Source organism: Mytilus galloprovincialis, chromosome 4, assembly GCF_965363235.1.
Source record: "Mytilus galloprovincialis chromosome 4, xbMytGall1.hap1.1, whole genome shotgun sequence".
NCBI classification, from domain to species: Eukaryota; Metazoa; Mollusca; class Bivalvia; order Mytilida; family Mytilidae; genus Mytilus; species Mytilus galloprovincialis.
The window spans coordinates 31,766,996-31,780,295 of record NC_134841.1 but is presented as its reverse complement, the minus strand read 5'-3'; the positions used below and the strand labels follow the sequence as shown (position 1 = coordinate 31,780,295).

At 33.2% G+C, this 13,300-nt stretch overlaps 1 protein-coding gene across 10 annotated transcripts in view; it reads left to right on the top strand.

Moving 5' to 3' along the window:
* The window catches only part of LOC143071886 (E3 SUMO-protein ligase PIAS2-like), a 39,388-nt gene that overhangs the window by 14,728 nt on the left and 11,360 nt on the right, over positions 1-13,300 (top strand). For all 10 annotated transcript variants that reach the window (XM_076246547.1, XM_076246544.1, XM_076246545.1 and 7 more), the window contains 4 exons: positions 686-823; positions 4,152-4,236; positions 4,570-4,620; positions 8,310-8,400. In XM_076246547.1, coding sequence (XP_076102662.1) covers positions 686-823; positions 4,152-4,236; positions 4,570-4,620; positions 8,310-8,400 — 365 coding nt within the window. The remainder of the gene's footprint in view (positions 1-685; positions 824-4,151; positions 4,237-4,569; positions 4,621-8,309; positions 8,401-13,300) is intronic.

The window sequence follows — 13,300 nt, the reverse complement described above, 5'->3', positions numbered from 1 at the left end:
TATTTATAAACTTAGAGTTATTGATTATTTTTTAAGGAAGTATAATTCCGGTATGTGTTCTCGATCATAGAGGAAAAGGACCCTTATGATATACATATTTATTGTAATGTGAGACATACTCACTCACTGTGAAAAATATCAATTTTAACACAATGTCTAGTTTTACATGGCCATTGACATAATATTATGTTTATGTTTGAATAGGTACATACAATGTATTTACCCACAACCCTCTGTGATGTAATAAATTCTGATGCTGTGATGAAATTGCAGGGGTCATGAACTCAGTCATTAATGTTGGCTGTATCTATGGTAACACAAACATTTCTACATGTGGTAGATTTGCTAAATGTTTCTATGGATGAAACTGCAAGAAACTGAGCTAACTCTCAAAATACTGTAACACGGTCATCCGTAAATTGTCATGAAAACCAAAGATTTGTTGCCAGATGAAATAAAAAAAATGCCAAATTTTGACATTGGCAACACACAGAGTGGTACCTTCAAAGTTACAATATAAAAATGAAGAGCGGTATGCTTGCTTATGAGACAAATATCTGCCTACAACCAAATATTTGTTCTTTGCATGAAGAGTGTATCTGTTGCAAGGCATGACATTGACTTAATTAATTAATATGAAATGGATTTGAATATTTATTTAAAATGTTTATTTGTTTGACTTCAGGTGGTTTGGATTACTCTTCAGGATCCAGTCTTGTTTCACCAGCACAATCGTCCATGTTCCCTGTCCATCCAGATGTTAGGCTGAAACATCTCCCATTTTATGATGTAGTAGCAGAGCTTATGAAACCTACAAGTCTTGGTATATATAGATATTATAATGAGATTGTCAGTCTTCTGGGGTGTCATCTTTTTCTTTTGTGTTGATTCTAATTACACGTCTGGCTTGATAAAATTGTTTAGTTACTGGCTAAAAATTGCAGACTTAACACGACCAAATATGGTATGACATCACTGTTATATTTATTCCTCTTTAAATATTGTTCCTACTGAAATCTAGTTACTTATGATTCACAAACTACATCTACTGATTGATAAAGTTACATTGAATCTTCTAGACTAATATGATACAGGTAATTATATAACCAACTTGATGTGATCAATGAGTACATGACATATGAGTATTAAATTATAAGTTTATCAACAGAGACTTTGAAATTGAGCATCAAGTCTTCAAAGATGGAGTAGTTTTAAAGGTATTTAGGAAGTCATGTGATATATAAGTGGAGTATTATCTGTTGTCGTTAAAACACTTCCATCGTCGTTGTGTATGATTGGTTATCACTGAATATGTCTTCAGCTTATAGGATGTGCAACATGAGACTTCAATATAAACGATTTCAAACCTCGATAGAATTTTATAAACCTACAAGGAATGTTTTAAAACATTGAGAAGAGTTTTTAAGGTGGATCAGGACCATTCGACTTCGCATAATTTCACACATGGATTTCAATGCACACGAAACGTATTTGGCATAAATTGGGTATTATTTTTATACGACCGCAAAAATTGAAAATTTTTTGGTCGTAAATTGTTGTCACGTTGGCGTCGTTGTCGTCCGAATACTTTTAGTTTTCGCACTCTAACTTTAGTAAAAGTGAATAGAAATCTATGAAATTTTAACACAAGGTTTATGACCACAAAAGGAAGGTTGGGATTGATTTTGGGAGTTTTGGTCCCAACATTTTAGGAATTAGGGGCCAAAAAGGGCCCAAATAAGCATTTTCTTGGTTTTCGCACTATAACTTTAGTTTAAGTAAATAGAAATCTATGAAATTTTGACACAAGGTTTATGACCACAAAAGGAAGGTTGGGATTGATTTTTGGGAGTTTTGGTCCGAACAGTTTAGGAATTAGGGGCCAAAAAAGGGCCCAAATAAGCATTATTCTTGGTTTTCGCACAATAACTTTAGTATAAGTAAATAGAAATCAATGAAATTTAAACACAAGGTTTATGACCACAAAAGAAAGGTTGGGATTGATTTTGGGAGTTCAGGTCCCAACAGTTTAGGAATTAGGGGCCAAAAAGGGGCCCAAATAAGCATTATTCTTGGTTTTCGCACCATAACTTTAGTATAAGTAAATAGAAATCTATGAAATTTAAACACAAGGTTTATGACCATAAAAGGAAGGTTGGGTTTGATTTTGGGAGTTTTGGTCCCAACAGTTTAGGAATAAGGGGCCCAAAGGGTCCAAAATTGAACTTTGTTTGATTTCATCAAAAATTGAATAATTGGGGTTCTTTGATATGCCGAATCTAAATGTGTATGTAGATTCTTAATTTTTGGTCCCGTTTTCAAATTGGTCTACATTAAGGTCCAAAGGGTCCAAAATTAAAATTAGTTTGATTTTAACAAAAATTGAATCTTTGGGGTTCTTTGATATGCTGAATCTAAAAATGTACTTAGATTTTTTATTATTGGCCCAGTTTTCAAGTTGGTCCAAATGGGGGTCCAAAATTAAACTTTGTTTGATTTCATCAAAAATTGAATAATTGGGGTTCTTTGATATGCCAAATCTAACTGTGTATGTAGATTTTTAATTTTTGGTCCCGTTTTCAAATTGGTCTACATTAAAGTCCAAAGAGTCCAAAATTAAACTAAGTTTGATTTTAACAAAAATTGAATTCTTGGGCTTTTTTGATATGCTGAATCTAAACATGTACTTAGATTTTTGATTATGGGTTTTCAAGTTGGTTCAAATCAGGATCCAAAATTATTATATTAAGTGTTGTGCAATAGCAAGAAATTTTCAATTGCACAGTATTCAGCAATAGCAAGAAATCTTCAATTGCACAGTAATGTGCAATAGCAAGAAATTTTCAATTGCACAGTATTGCACAATAGGAAGAAATCTTCAATTGCACAGTATTGTGCAATAGCAAATATTTTCAATTGCACAGTATTGCGCAATAGCAAGAAATATCTAATTGCACAATATTGTGCAATAGCAAGAAATTTTCAATTGGAGTTATCTTTCTTTGTCCAGAATAGTAGTTGAATCAACTTAAATGATTGTTTTATACAATATACAATTTATATTCACTTTTACTAGCAACTGATAAATTAAAACAATCTTTACCATTCAGTGATAACAAGCACTTTATTTTACATTTTAATATTTTATGATGTATTTAAATGAGTAGTTATTGTTGCAAACTCCATTAGAAATTTGAATTGAGATCAGTTTTGGAAAAAGAGAAACAGGGATGTGAAAAAAAAATGGGGATGGGGGGTTAAATTTTTCTCATTTCAGTTTTCATAAATAGAAAGAAAATTTCTTCAAACATTTTTTTGAGAGGATTAATATTCAACAGCATAGTGAATTGCTCAAAGGCAAAACAAAAATTTTAAGTTCATTAGACCACATTCATTCTGTGTCAGAAACCTATGCTGTGTCAACTATTTGATCACAATCCAAATTTAGAGCTGAATCCAGCTTGAATGTTGTGTCCATACTTGCCCTAACTGTTCAGGGTTCAACCTCTGCTGTCGTATAAAGCTGCGCCCTGCGGAGCATCTGGTTACTATTTTCCTGCCATAATTTTGGTTTTAAGGCAAAATATATTTTTTTCCCTATCGATAACCTATGTTTTTTTTGTGCTCATTCTTTGAAGCTATATTTCAGCTTTTTATATGACAGTTTTGTGGACCAAGTGTCATAGAACATTTTTTTGATAGTCCGATAAAAATATGTCAACACCTCTATTTTCCGTATCATTTCATTGAAAAATGGTCCCTTTTACATACCTGCTTAAGAGTAAAATTTTGAGCTTAAATGGTCTGTGACGGTGAGTGTGACCCCCTATTTTTTTTTCGACCAATTTGATTCACTTTCTGTAAAGAATAGAATAACAAAAAATATGGCACTTCTGATAGAAACTTCAAATACGCCCGAGCCACCTTAAGATTTAGAAATAGCATCTGAAGGAAACAATTTAAATTCTCTATATTTTAATGTAAATTAACTATAAAACTGAAAAGTTTATGTTGAAGATTTAAAATTTAGAATTCCAAAACACGCATAAATGTCTTTGCTTTATTATGATACAGCATGCTTTTGGTTATTATTTATTGAATGTATAGTACAGTAATTTTCCACTGAATAACATTGTATATTTATATTGCAGCTCCTAGAGGAACATCAAAATTTCAGGAAACACATTTTAATTTTCATCTGACTCCACAGCAAGCTCAGGATATAGCTATGTCAAGGTAAAGAAACAACACATGAGGCATGATGAAAATATGAATATTGGTGAAAATGTGTATCAATGGTTCAGCGACTAGAATCTCTTATTTAAAACTAGTTGAAATGCGGTAATAGTCACGAAAAGATTTTTATATGTTCCAGCTTCTAGAATCTCTTACTTAAGAACTAGTTAAAATATGTGGTAAAAAAAATTATTGTACTATATACAATGTTGAAAATAAAACATAGTATGTAATATATTCTGTAATATATGGTATAATGAGTGCATTATCAGTATGCTGACACTAATATTACTATGAAATACTGAGTTATTTATTGTACATTTGATATTTCAGGGATTTCAGACCAGGTGCTAGATGTGAATATATGACTCAGATACAGTTACGGTTAGTAATACGTTCTTAAAGTAGTATGGGGGTATACACATTAGAAAAAAAAAAATCAATAGGAGCTTTTGTCATTATATACGAGTAGGGCAGATTCTATAACATTTCAAATAGTAAAGTAAGCTCATGTATTATAGACCAAAGACATGATCTTAAGTTTTATAGAATTGATTTCATTGAAAAAAACTAGACAGATCGTTATCTGAAACATGACAATGTACTTATTATATACATCCCTGTATAGCAGTGATGAAATTGCAGGGGTCATGAACTCAGTCATAACATGTTGACTGTATCCATGACAACATTAGACATATCTACATGTGGTAGATATGTTACTTGTTGTGGATGAAACCGCAGTATTCTGAGCTGACATAAAGAATAGCAACATTTCAGAAGAAGTTATTCTTGCTATAAGTGAAAAGACCTCTTATGATTAAAAATGACATTAGTTTTTTGTCGAGCCTGCAACTTTTGTTGCAGAAAGCTCGACATAGGGATAGTGATCCGGCGGCGGCGGCGGTGTTAGCTAACTTCTTAAAAGCTTTATATTTTAGAAGGTGGAAGACCTGGATGCTTCATACTTTGTATATAGATGCCTCATGTTACGAAGTTTCCGTCAGTCACATGTCCAATGTCCTTGACCTCATTTTCATGGTTCAGTGACCACTTGAAAAAAAAGTTCAAATTTTTTGTAATGTTGAATTCTCTCTTATTATAAGTAATAGGATAACTATATTTGATATGTGCGTACCTTGCAAGGTCCTCATGTCTGTCAGACAGTTTTCACTTGACCTCGACCTCATTTCATGGATCAGTGAACAAGGTTAAGTTTTGGTGGTCAAGTCCATATCTCAGATACTATAAGCAATAGGGCTAGTATATTCAGTGTATGGAAGGACTGTAAGTTGTACATCTCCAACTGGCAGGTGTCATCTGACCTTGACCTCATTTTCATGGTTCAGTGGTTATAGTTAAATTTTTGCGTTTTGGTCTGTTTTTCTCATACTGTATGCAATAGGTCTACTATATTTGTTGTATGGAACGATTGTAAGGTGTACATGTCTATCGGGCAGATGTCATGTGACCTTGACCTCATTTTCATGGTTCAGTGGTCAAAGTTAAATTTTTGTGTTTTGGTCTGTTTTTCTCATACTATATGCAATAGGTCTACTATATTTGTTGTATTGAACGATTGTAAGGTGTACATGTCTAACGGGCAGATGTCATGTGACCTTGACCTCATTTTCATGGTTCAGTGGTCAAAGTTAAGTTTTTGAGTTTTGGTCTTTTTATCTAATACTATATGCCATAGGTAAACTGTATTTGGTGTATGGAAATATTTTATGATCTTTATGTTAGTCGCACAGGTTTTATTTGACCGTGACCTCATTTTCACGGTTCATTGCACAGTGTTAAGGTTTTGTGTTTTGGTCTATTTTTCTTAAACTATAAGTAATCGGTCAACTATATATGTTGTATAGAAGCATTGTTAGCTGTACATGTCTGCCTGGCATGGTTCATCTGACCTTGACCTCATTTTCAAGGTTCATTGGTCTATGTTTAGTTATCTTGGTTAATGTTAAGTTTATGTGACAATTGTTATAAAACTTAGCTTTATACTTAGGACTATCAACATAATATCAATGATTAGTATAGAAGGCGAGACATTTCAGCGTGTGCACTCTTGTTTATTCCATCATTTATTTTCAATCTAAATCAGTGATCTGGAAGGATTTTTTCACTATGGGCCCAGGGCCCCAAAGAAATAAATTCAATGGGCCATTTTAAAAAATAATGGGCCATGTTGTCAAATGAGTGGGCCATTTAAGTTGACTACTGTAAAAAAAATAAAAAATATCAGTATATTTGTGCAAAGAGGTGGTGGTACTTACCTTTATGATTTTAAATTATATCATGGATATTGTTCCTGTGATTTTGTAATTTCAATTTCAATGAATATAGAATAAGTTATTTTAACTTCCTCCAAATCGGGCAATATTTAAGATAACCTTTATTTACAATATTCAAACTGGTTTTGTTGCCTTGTACATGTTCATGTTTTTTTGTACATGTAATTTGGGTCTTCGTCGAAACCATACTTATTCCAGACGTTCCGTATCAGAGGACATTTCTGGCATTTCCTCTGCACTTCTTTATATTATTATTACTTCATGACAATGACAAGACTAACAGTAGAGAGTATCATTAATTGATAGAACAAAACAACAATTCGCTGAAGTGATGTCTACAAAATGTCAAAACGAACCAACTATATTCATTAAAAGGCTTTGGGGTTTTTCAATAGAAATAATAGCAAGCTAAACTAACTTAAAAGATTATAATTTGAGATAAATCTCGTCTTTACTAGCCAAATTTCACAAATTTAAAGTTGTTTATAAAAAATTATATCAAGAATGATGGTTAATTACGTTTTTTGGGTATTCAGTTAAACCGCATGGTTCTATTATTACCATACGAAAACACCTGAGACATTAAACCGCATGGTTCTATTACAATAGGAAAACACCCGAGACGTCCCTAAAATATATAGGTGCTCCTATCATTGAAGGAACATACATAGTTGTGTATACACACATGGCGGTACGGAACACGATTGGAAATCCATTTGACGTTATCCAAATGTTTTGAAATGAAGTGAAAAATATCGTGCCCCACGTGGGCGCTTACATTTGTCACTCTATGCGCCATTTCTGGTCGATATGCGCTATAGGCGCAGGGCGCACGTCCTTCCCGATCACTGTCTAAATAGAATATTTGATAGGCTGGTACTTAGCTAGTTGGAATCCTGCTGGTTATAAAACAAGTGCACAAATTCTCCTTACCAAATTATAAAGTATGCTTGCAAAAATTTGATTAGTTCAAAATTTAGACACTTTACAAATAAAGATCATAGAAGAACTCCCCTACCCCAACTACCATAATACTTGGCAGGGTTCTTGGGACAGTATATATCAATGACTTGTTAAACTAGAAAACCTAGTGGAAGTATTCTGAGTATAAATGAAAAACAGTGCTATTATATCCTCATGATAGAAGCTTTATTCCAATCACAGTATTCATATATCTGTCCATTTGTCTAACTTGTTCTGTTACTGTTTTCTCAGACACTGTTGAACAGAATGACCTGACATTTAATCAGCAGCATGATAGATCTTTATGATCTGTAATGTGTTCACTCTTTTCAGATCTGTCTGATGACTACTTCCTTTTTGCCAATACTTTCAAATATGTTGTCACATATTTCTCAAATACTTCTAACAGAACAATTTCATATTTGGTCAGCAGCTTAACAGAGATTGATGTTATATGCACTTTCCTATTATGTTATAATGAAAATGTTAGACACAGTTACAAAGGTCTACCCACTTACATGTTTGTATAGCAGTGATGAAAGTGCAGGGGTCATGAACTCAGTCATAACATGTTGACTGTATCCATGACAACATTAGAATTATCTACATGTGGTAGATTTGTTACTTGTTGTTGTGGATGAAACCGCAGTTTTCTGAGCTAACATGAAGATCAGTGGCAATTTAGACAAAGTATTCCATGTAAGACAAGATGAAGTGGAATGGCATTCCATTAGTTTGTCCATCCATTTTTCAGGCAGATAAGTTTTCCCCGACTATTATCAGAGTAGTATTTTTATCTTCTTTATTTTTCAGGTTTTGTTTATTAGAAACAAGCTGTGAACAAGATGATAATTTTCCTCCCAGTATATGTGTCCGGGTTAATGGTAAACTAGCCCCATTGCCAGTAAGTAAACTATAAAGTGGTAGTACAGTTAAGCCATAATATATAAAGCCAAGAGGACATCTAAGGAATATTTGTTTGTCCACATTGTTGTAAATTGTGTCAAACTACAGTTTGGCTTATAATTCTCTTAATTGACAGATTCTAAATATGATATGAACACCTTTGGACAGCAAACACTATCACTAAATATGTAAACATTGCTCATATAAAAAAGGATTCCCTTGTTTGATGATATATATTTTTAGCTCACCTGGCCTAAAAGGCCATGTGAGCTTTTCTCATCACTTGGCGTCCGTCGTCGTCGTCGTCGTCGTTAACAATTTTTCAAACATCTTCTCCTCTGAAACTACTGAATGGATTTGAATGAAACTTAGCATGATTGTTCCTTAGATTATCCTGCACAAAGTGTGTGCTTCGATTTTTGATCCGTCAAAAAACATGGCCGCCGTTACTTAAAATAGAACATAGGGGTCAAATGCAGTTTTTGGCTTATATCTCAAAAACGAAAGCATTTAGAGCAAATCTGACACAGGGTAAAAATGTTCATTAGGTCAAGATCTATCAGCCCTGAAATTTTCAGATGAATCAAACAAACCATTGTTGGGTTGCTGCCACTTAATTGGTAATTTTAAGGAAATTTTGCAGTTTTTGGTCATTATCTTGAATATTATTATAGATAAAGATAAACTGTAAACAGCAAAAATGATCAGCAAAGTAAGATCTACAAATAAGTTAATATGACCAAAATTGTCAATTGACCCTTAAGGTAACACGATACCGAATGGCATATCTCCCGATTTCCAAAATAATTGGCACATATGTTCTTTGAATCGAGTTACATCGGAATATGTAATAAAAAATGGGGGTCACCATTTTTGTTTTCTTGGTATTTTCATAGGAAAACGTCAATTTTGGCGACAAATTTACATAGGTATATAGGGGAAATGCCTATTTTTCGGCTTACCTTTTTAGATTTTCCAATGGATGGCTGTGTTCTTATATACGGAAAAAACAAAAAAACTAACATAATATCCAGGATTGCAAACCGAATCCATACACGTATAGAAACTCATATGTCACCATCCTTGTTTTTGAGATAAACGGCTTCAAAGTTGATTGATATACGTAGAATTTGACCGAAAACGTGTGACGTTATTGAATACATCTAATGTAACGTTATTGCTACTCAGAGATATGGAAAACACAATTATGTGTCGGGATCTGAATGGTGTTTATTTTATTTTCATTTCCCCTGTCGGGTTTCGTAAATTTCCTAGTAATGCAATATAAAATTCTACTGATATAATTTATTTCGTCCTGCACATGGAAATTTCACTCACATGAATTAACATTAATCTCGTCTGATTTTCACACCAAACGAGCATATACTTGAAACATGCTTGAACTGGTTGGTTACACGTGAATCTAATATAATAGTTTATGAATAAATCACCGGAATTTGGTACACGTTAAATTCACGTAAAATTTTAAAATAAGATTATTCAAATAATATCTTAATTCTATTAAAATCATGAAAAATACCTTCATATTTTTGTAAAGTTCACGTCAGTGAAAATAACATGAAAAATTTCACGTGTGATTCATTTGAATTACTAAGTTTTTAACTTCATCCTTTAAGACAATGGTGGTGTCATTGCTTCATCCATGCAGAAATAGAGCACTTTGAAAATTTGATTCAGTTTTATAATTGCTCCGTTTTTGATGGTTGTTTAACGTTCAGTGGCAAATAGTTCATGCATTTTCGGGACGATACAGTACAATTTTGAAAACTGTTGTTTATAAAAGACCAATTGATGCACCAGTCAAAAAAGGTTTAACATTCTGTTAGTTGTGAAAATACTATAGAAAATAATGATCCTGATAAAAATACACATTCTAAAAAACAAAATAGCAAAACTCAAAGAAAAATTCAAAACTTATATTCTTGACTTGCTACATACATTAGTATAGTGTACTCTGCGTGGTGTAAATGTGTGAGTTGGTTGTCCAGCAAGTCGGACAAACATTGCAAACTGTATGCAAAATGTCACAAAGTTCAACAGTCTGTCTTGAGATCATGATATGTTATGCATTCTTTATAAGTAAAACAAACTGCGAAACATAAAAGTTCCAGCTTGAAATTCCACATGTAGGAGATGTAAGCCGGAGTCTGTACTCTGCGTGCCTTTTACATTTTATCAAAATGCCTAATCCAGCAACCTGTCATGAACAAAAAACAAAGAAATCCAGACGATATGCGCACCTTTAATATGAGTAGTAACACCAGGTACATAGTTTAAACTTGAAACGAAAAGACTGTAGTCCTAAATGTTTAGCCGTATACACCCTATATATACCAAGTGCGGGATTGACGGTTAAACGGACAGGGGTGAAACACTATGATGATACGTGCTCTCTTACGATTTTGGTGACAAAACATATTTTTGATTATGCAGTTCATATAATGGAATGGTAATTTGGAGATCTAAAATGAAGTAGCAATGTAAGCAAGCTAAGATTTCCGTCATTTTGTCTTTGATGGAAAGTTGATTAATTGGCAATTTTATCGCACCTCCTTATTTCATTATGGTTTGAATTTTCTCCAGAAGAACAAAAGTTTTAACAAATATATACTAATTTAAAGAGACTGAAATGTTACTGTGATAATTATACTACACATACTTATCAAAACTTTTTAATTTAGGGGACCAACGTTTACTAAAACTACAAATTAGAAATAAAAAGATACTCGTCCAATTAGCATTAGTCACAATTTGCTTGATGTCTTTGGTTTTGATGTCGTTAAATGTCCAGATGTTGCTTTCTTTTAAATTGCATATCCTATATCTCCATTTATCATTCTAACAGCCAACTGTTGTACAAATAACATGTTCCATATAATTTTTTGTTTTATTTGTAATTGTACTTTTACAAATAAAGTCTCATGTTACCCCACTTCCATAATGAGCAAACGGTAACGTAGATATTTCTTTTTGCGTAAATGTTCGTAAACTTTGTCGATTTCTTTGAAAAAAAATAGAGGCAATGATTTAAATTTTAACAACTAAAGTTTCAAGTGACGGTTGTAAATTGTAGGATTGAATGCTGGTTGCTTAACGTCCAGTGGCAAATATTTCATGCATGTTCAGGACGAGAACAAGTTAACAATACATACAATATGTAGGTTTTGTAATAGAGGCGATCCGAGATGATGGTCGAGAAAATTTGGACTGACACTGGAAAATGAGGGTATATTGAATAGGGACTGAAATTTTGTCTTGCAACAGGCCGCATACGGACCCCTAAAAGAGTTGTTGCTAGGGTTCTTAATTTTTAAAGAGCTTAGCACTCTCTTTATTCGAGGCTTCGGATTTGATGTCCCCATTCTGACCGGACGTGGCTGCAAACTTGATACATCCCGCACAGCCAAATGAACGCCCCACTTTGGAAGCATTCTACTGCCAGTCGGAAGAAGACCAAGTGACCGTATTTCTATTTCCTAGTCACCCTTGGGGTGTAAACTGTAGAATAAAAACAAAAGATAAAAACTATGTACATTGTCAGAAATATAAAATGTATTTGTACCCACTACGAAACAAGTGGAAAGCTCGGCGAGTCTCGCTTTTCGTCATGTTTCTAAAGCTCGTACAAATACATTTTATGTTAAAATGTACATATATATATATATATATATATATATAGTATAGTTATCCACACAAAGAAATGCAAAAACTTCTTTTTTACATGTATATAGATCTACTTAAAAGTTGTATACTTGTTCAAAAAACTACTTTTAAGACTGTGAAACTAAACTCGGGCTTTCCCGACGACTAGTATTTGATGAATATGCCCCTCAGGGCCTAAAAAGGCAACTATGTTGATTCTCTTTCAGTCATTTTGTCTCCGACCTTGTACATGTGCATCATTTCCAACTCAAATGACACCCCCCAAAAAAAAAACCACACTACCACCGAATACCCATGCAAGCGTAAATTAAGACGAATATAAAATCTAAATGATTTCAAGATCTAGCTATTTCAGTCCGTCTTTCTGTCGTTTGAATAATAATTAGTCCGTCGTTTGCTTGTAAATTTCTAGGAAAAAAATGTAACGGAACCAGTCTGACTATAGCCATTCCCGACTATCAACTTGCTTTTATAGACGCAAGGGGATACTTAGGGCTGGCTTTAGTCCGACTGTAACGGGACCTGAATTTTTTTATTTTATTTTTGACGAATCAAGTTCCCATGTATTTTCAGCCTACGTTAACTTTTTCAGAACTTATTACAATGTTGCTGTCTGTCCCGAGTAGACTTGGTCTATAGGATTACAAAGCTAGCACTTTATTTTTAAAATGTTTCCGAAACTATATCGGATTTACTCTGTATATACAGACCAATGAATTTCAGAGACTGTTTACACTTGGGACACAGGGAAAGTTATTCGGCAAAATAATCAAGTTCAACCACTTTTTTTACATTCCATAGTAACAAACTATTTTCTGTATGAGTTTCACAGTCTGCTTGTATTGTGCTTTTTCGCCTAATTCTATCCGAATTCTCATCCAGATAAATTTCCTTTTTCCATTTTGCCCGCGAGTGGTGTTGTTGACGACCATTTTAACACGAATTAATAGTTCTACAATTCCCCGGTTTTTTTTAACACATTATCCTAAGTTTCTATACATTAGATATCTACTTTCAAAACAAAATTTCAAGGGGATACGGCGTGCATCATAAATAAGTATTTATTGCAAAAATAAACAAAAAATAAAATAAAGTGATTAAACTCAGTCTATATTATGCCTGAGAACATATATAGATAAATCGTGCAGATGCTTAAATATATAGAAACAGAATAATTAAAAGTAAAGCAATACATTTTTAAAGGTTAACAATGA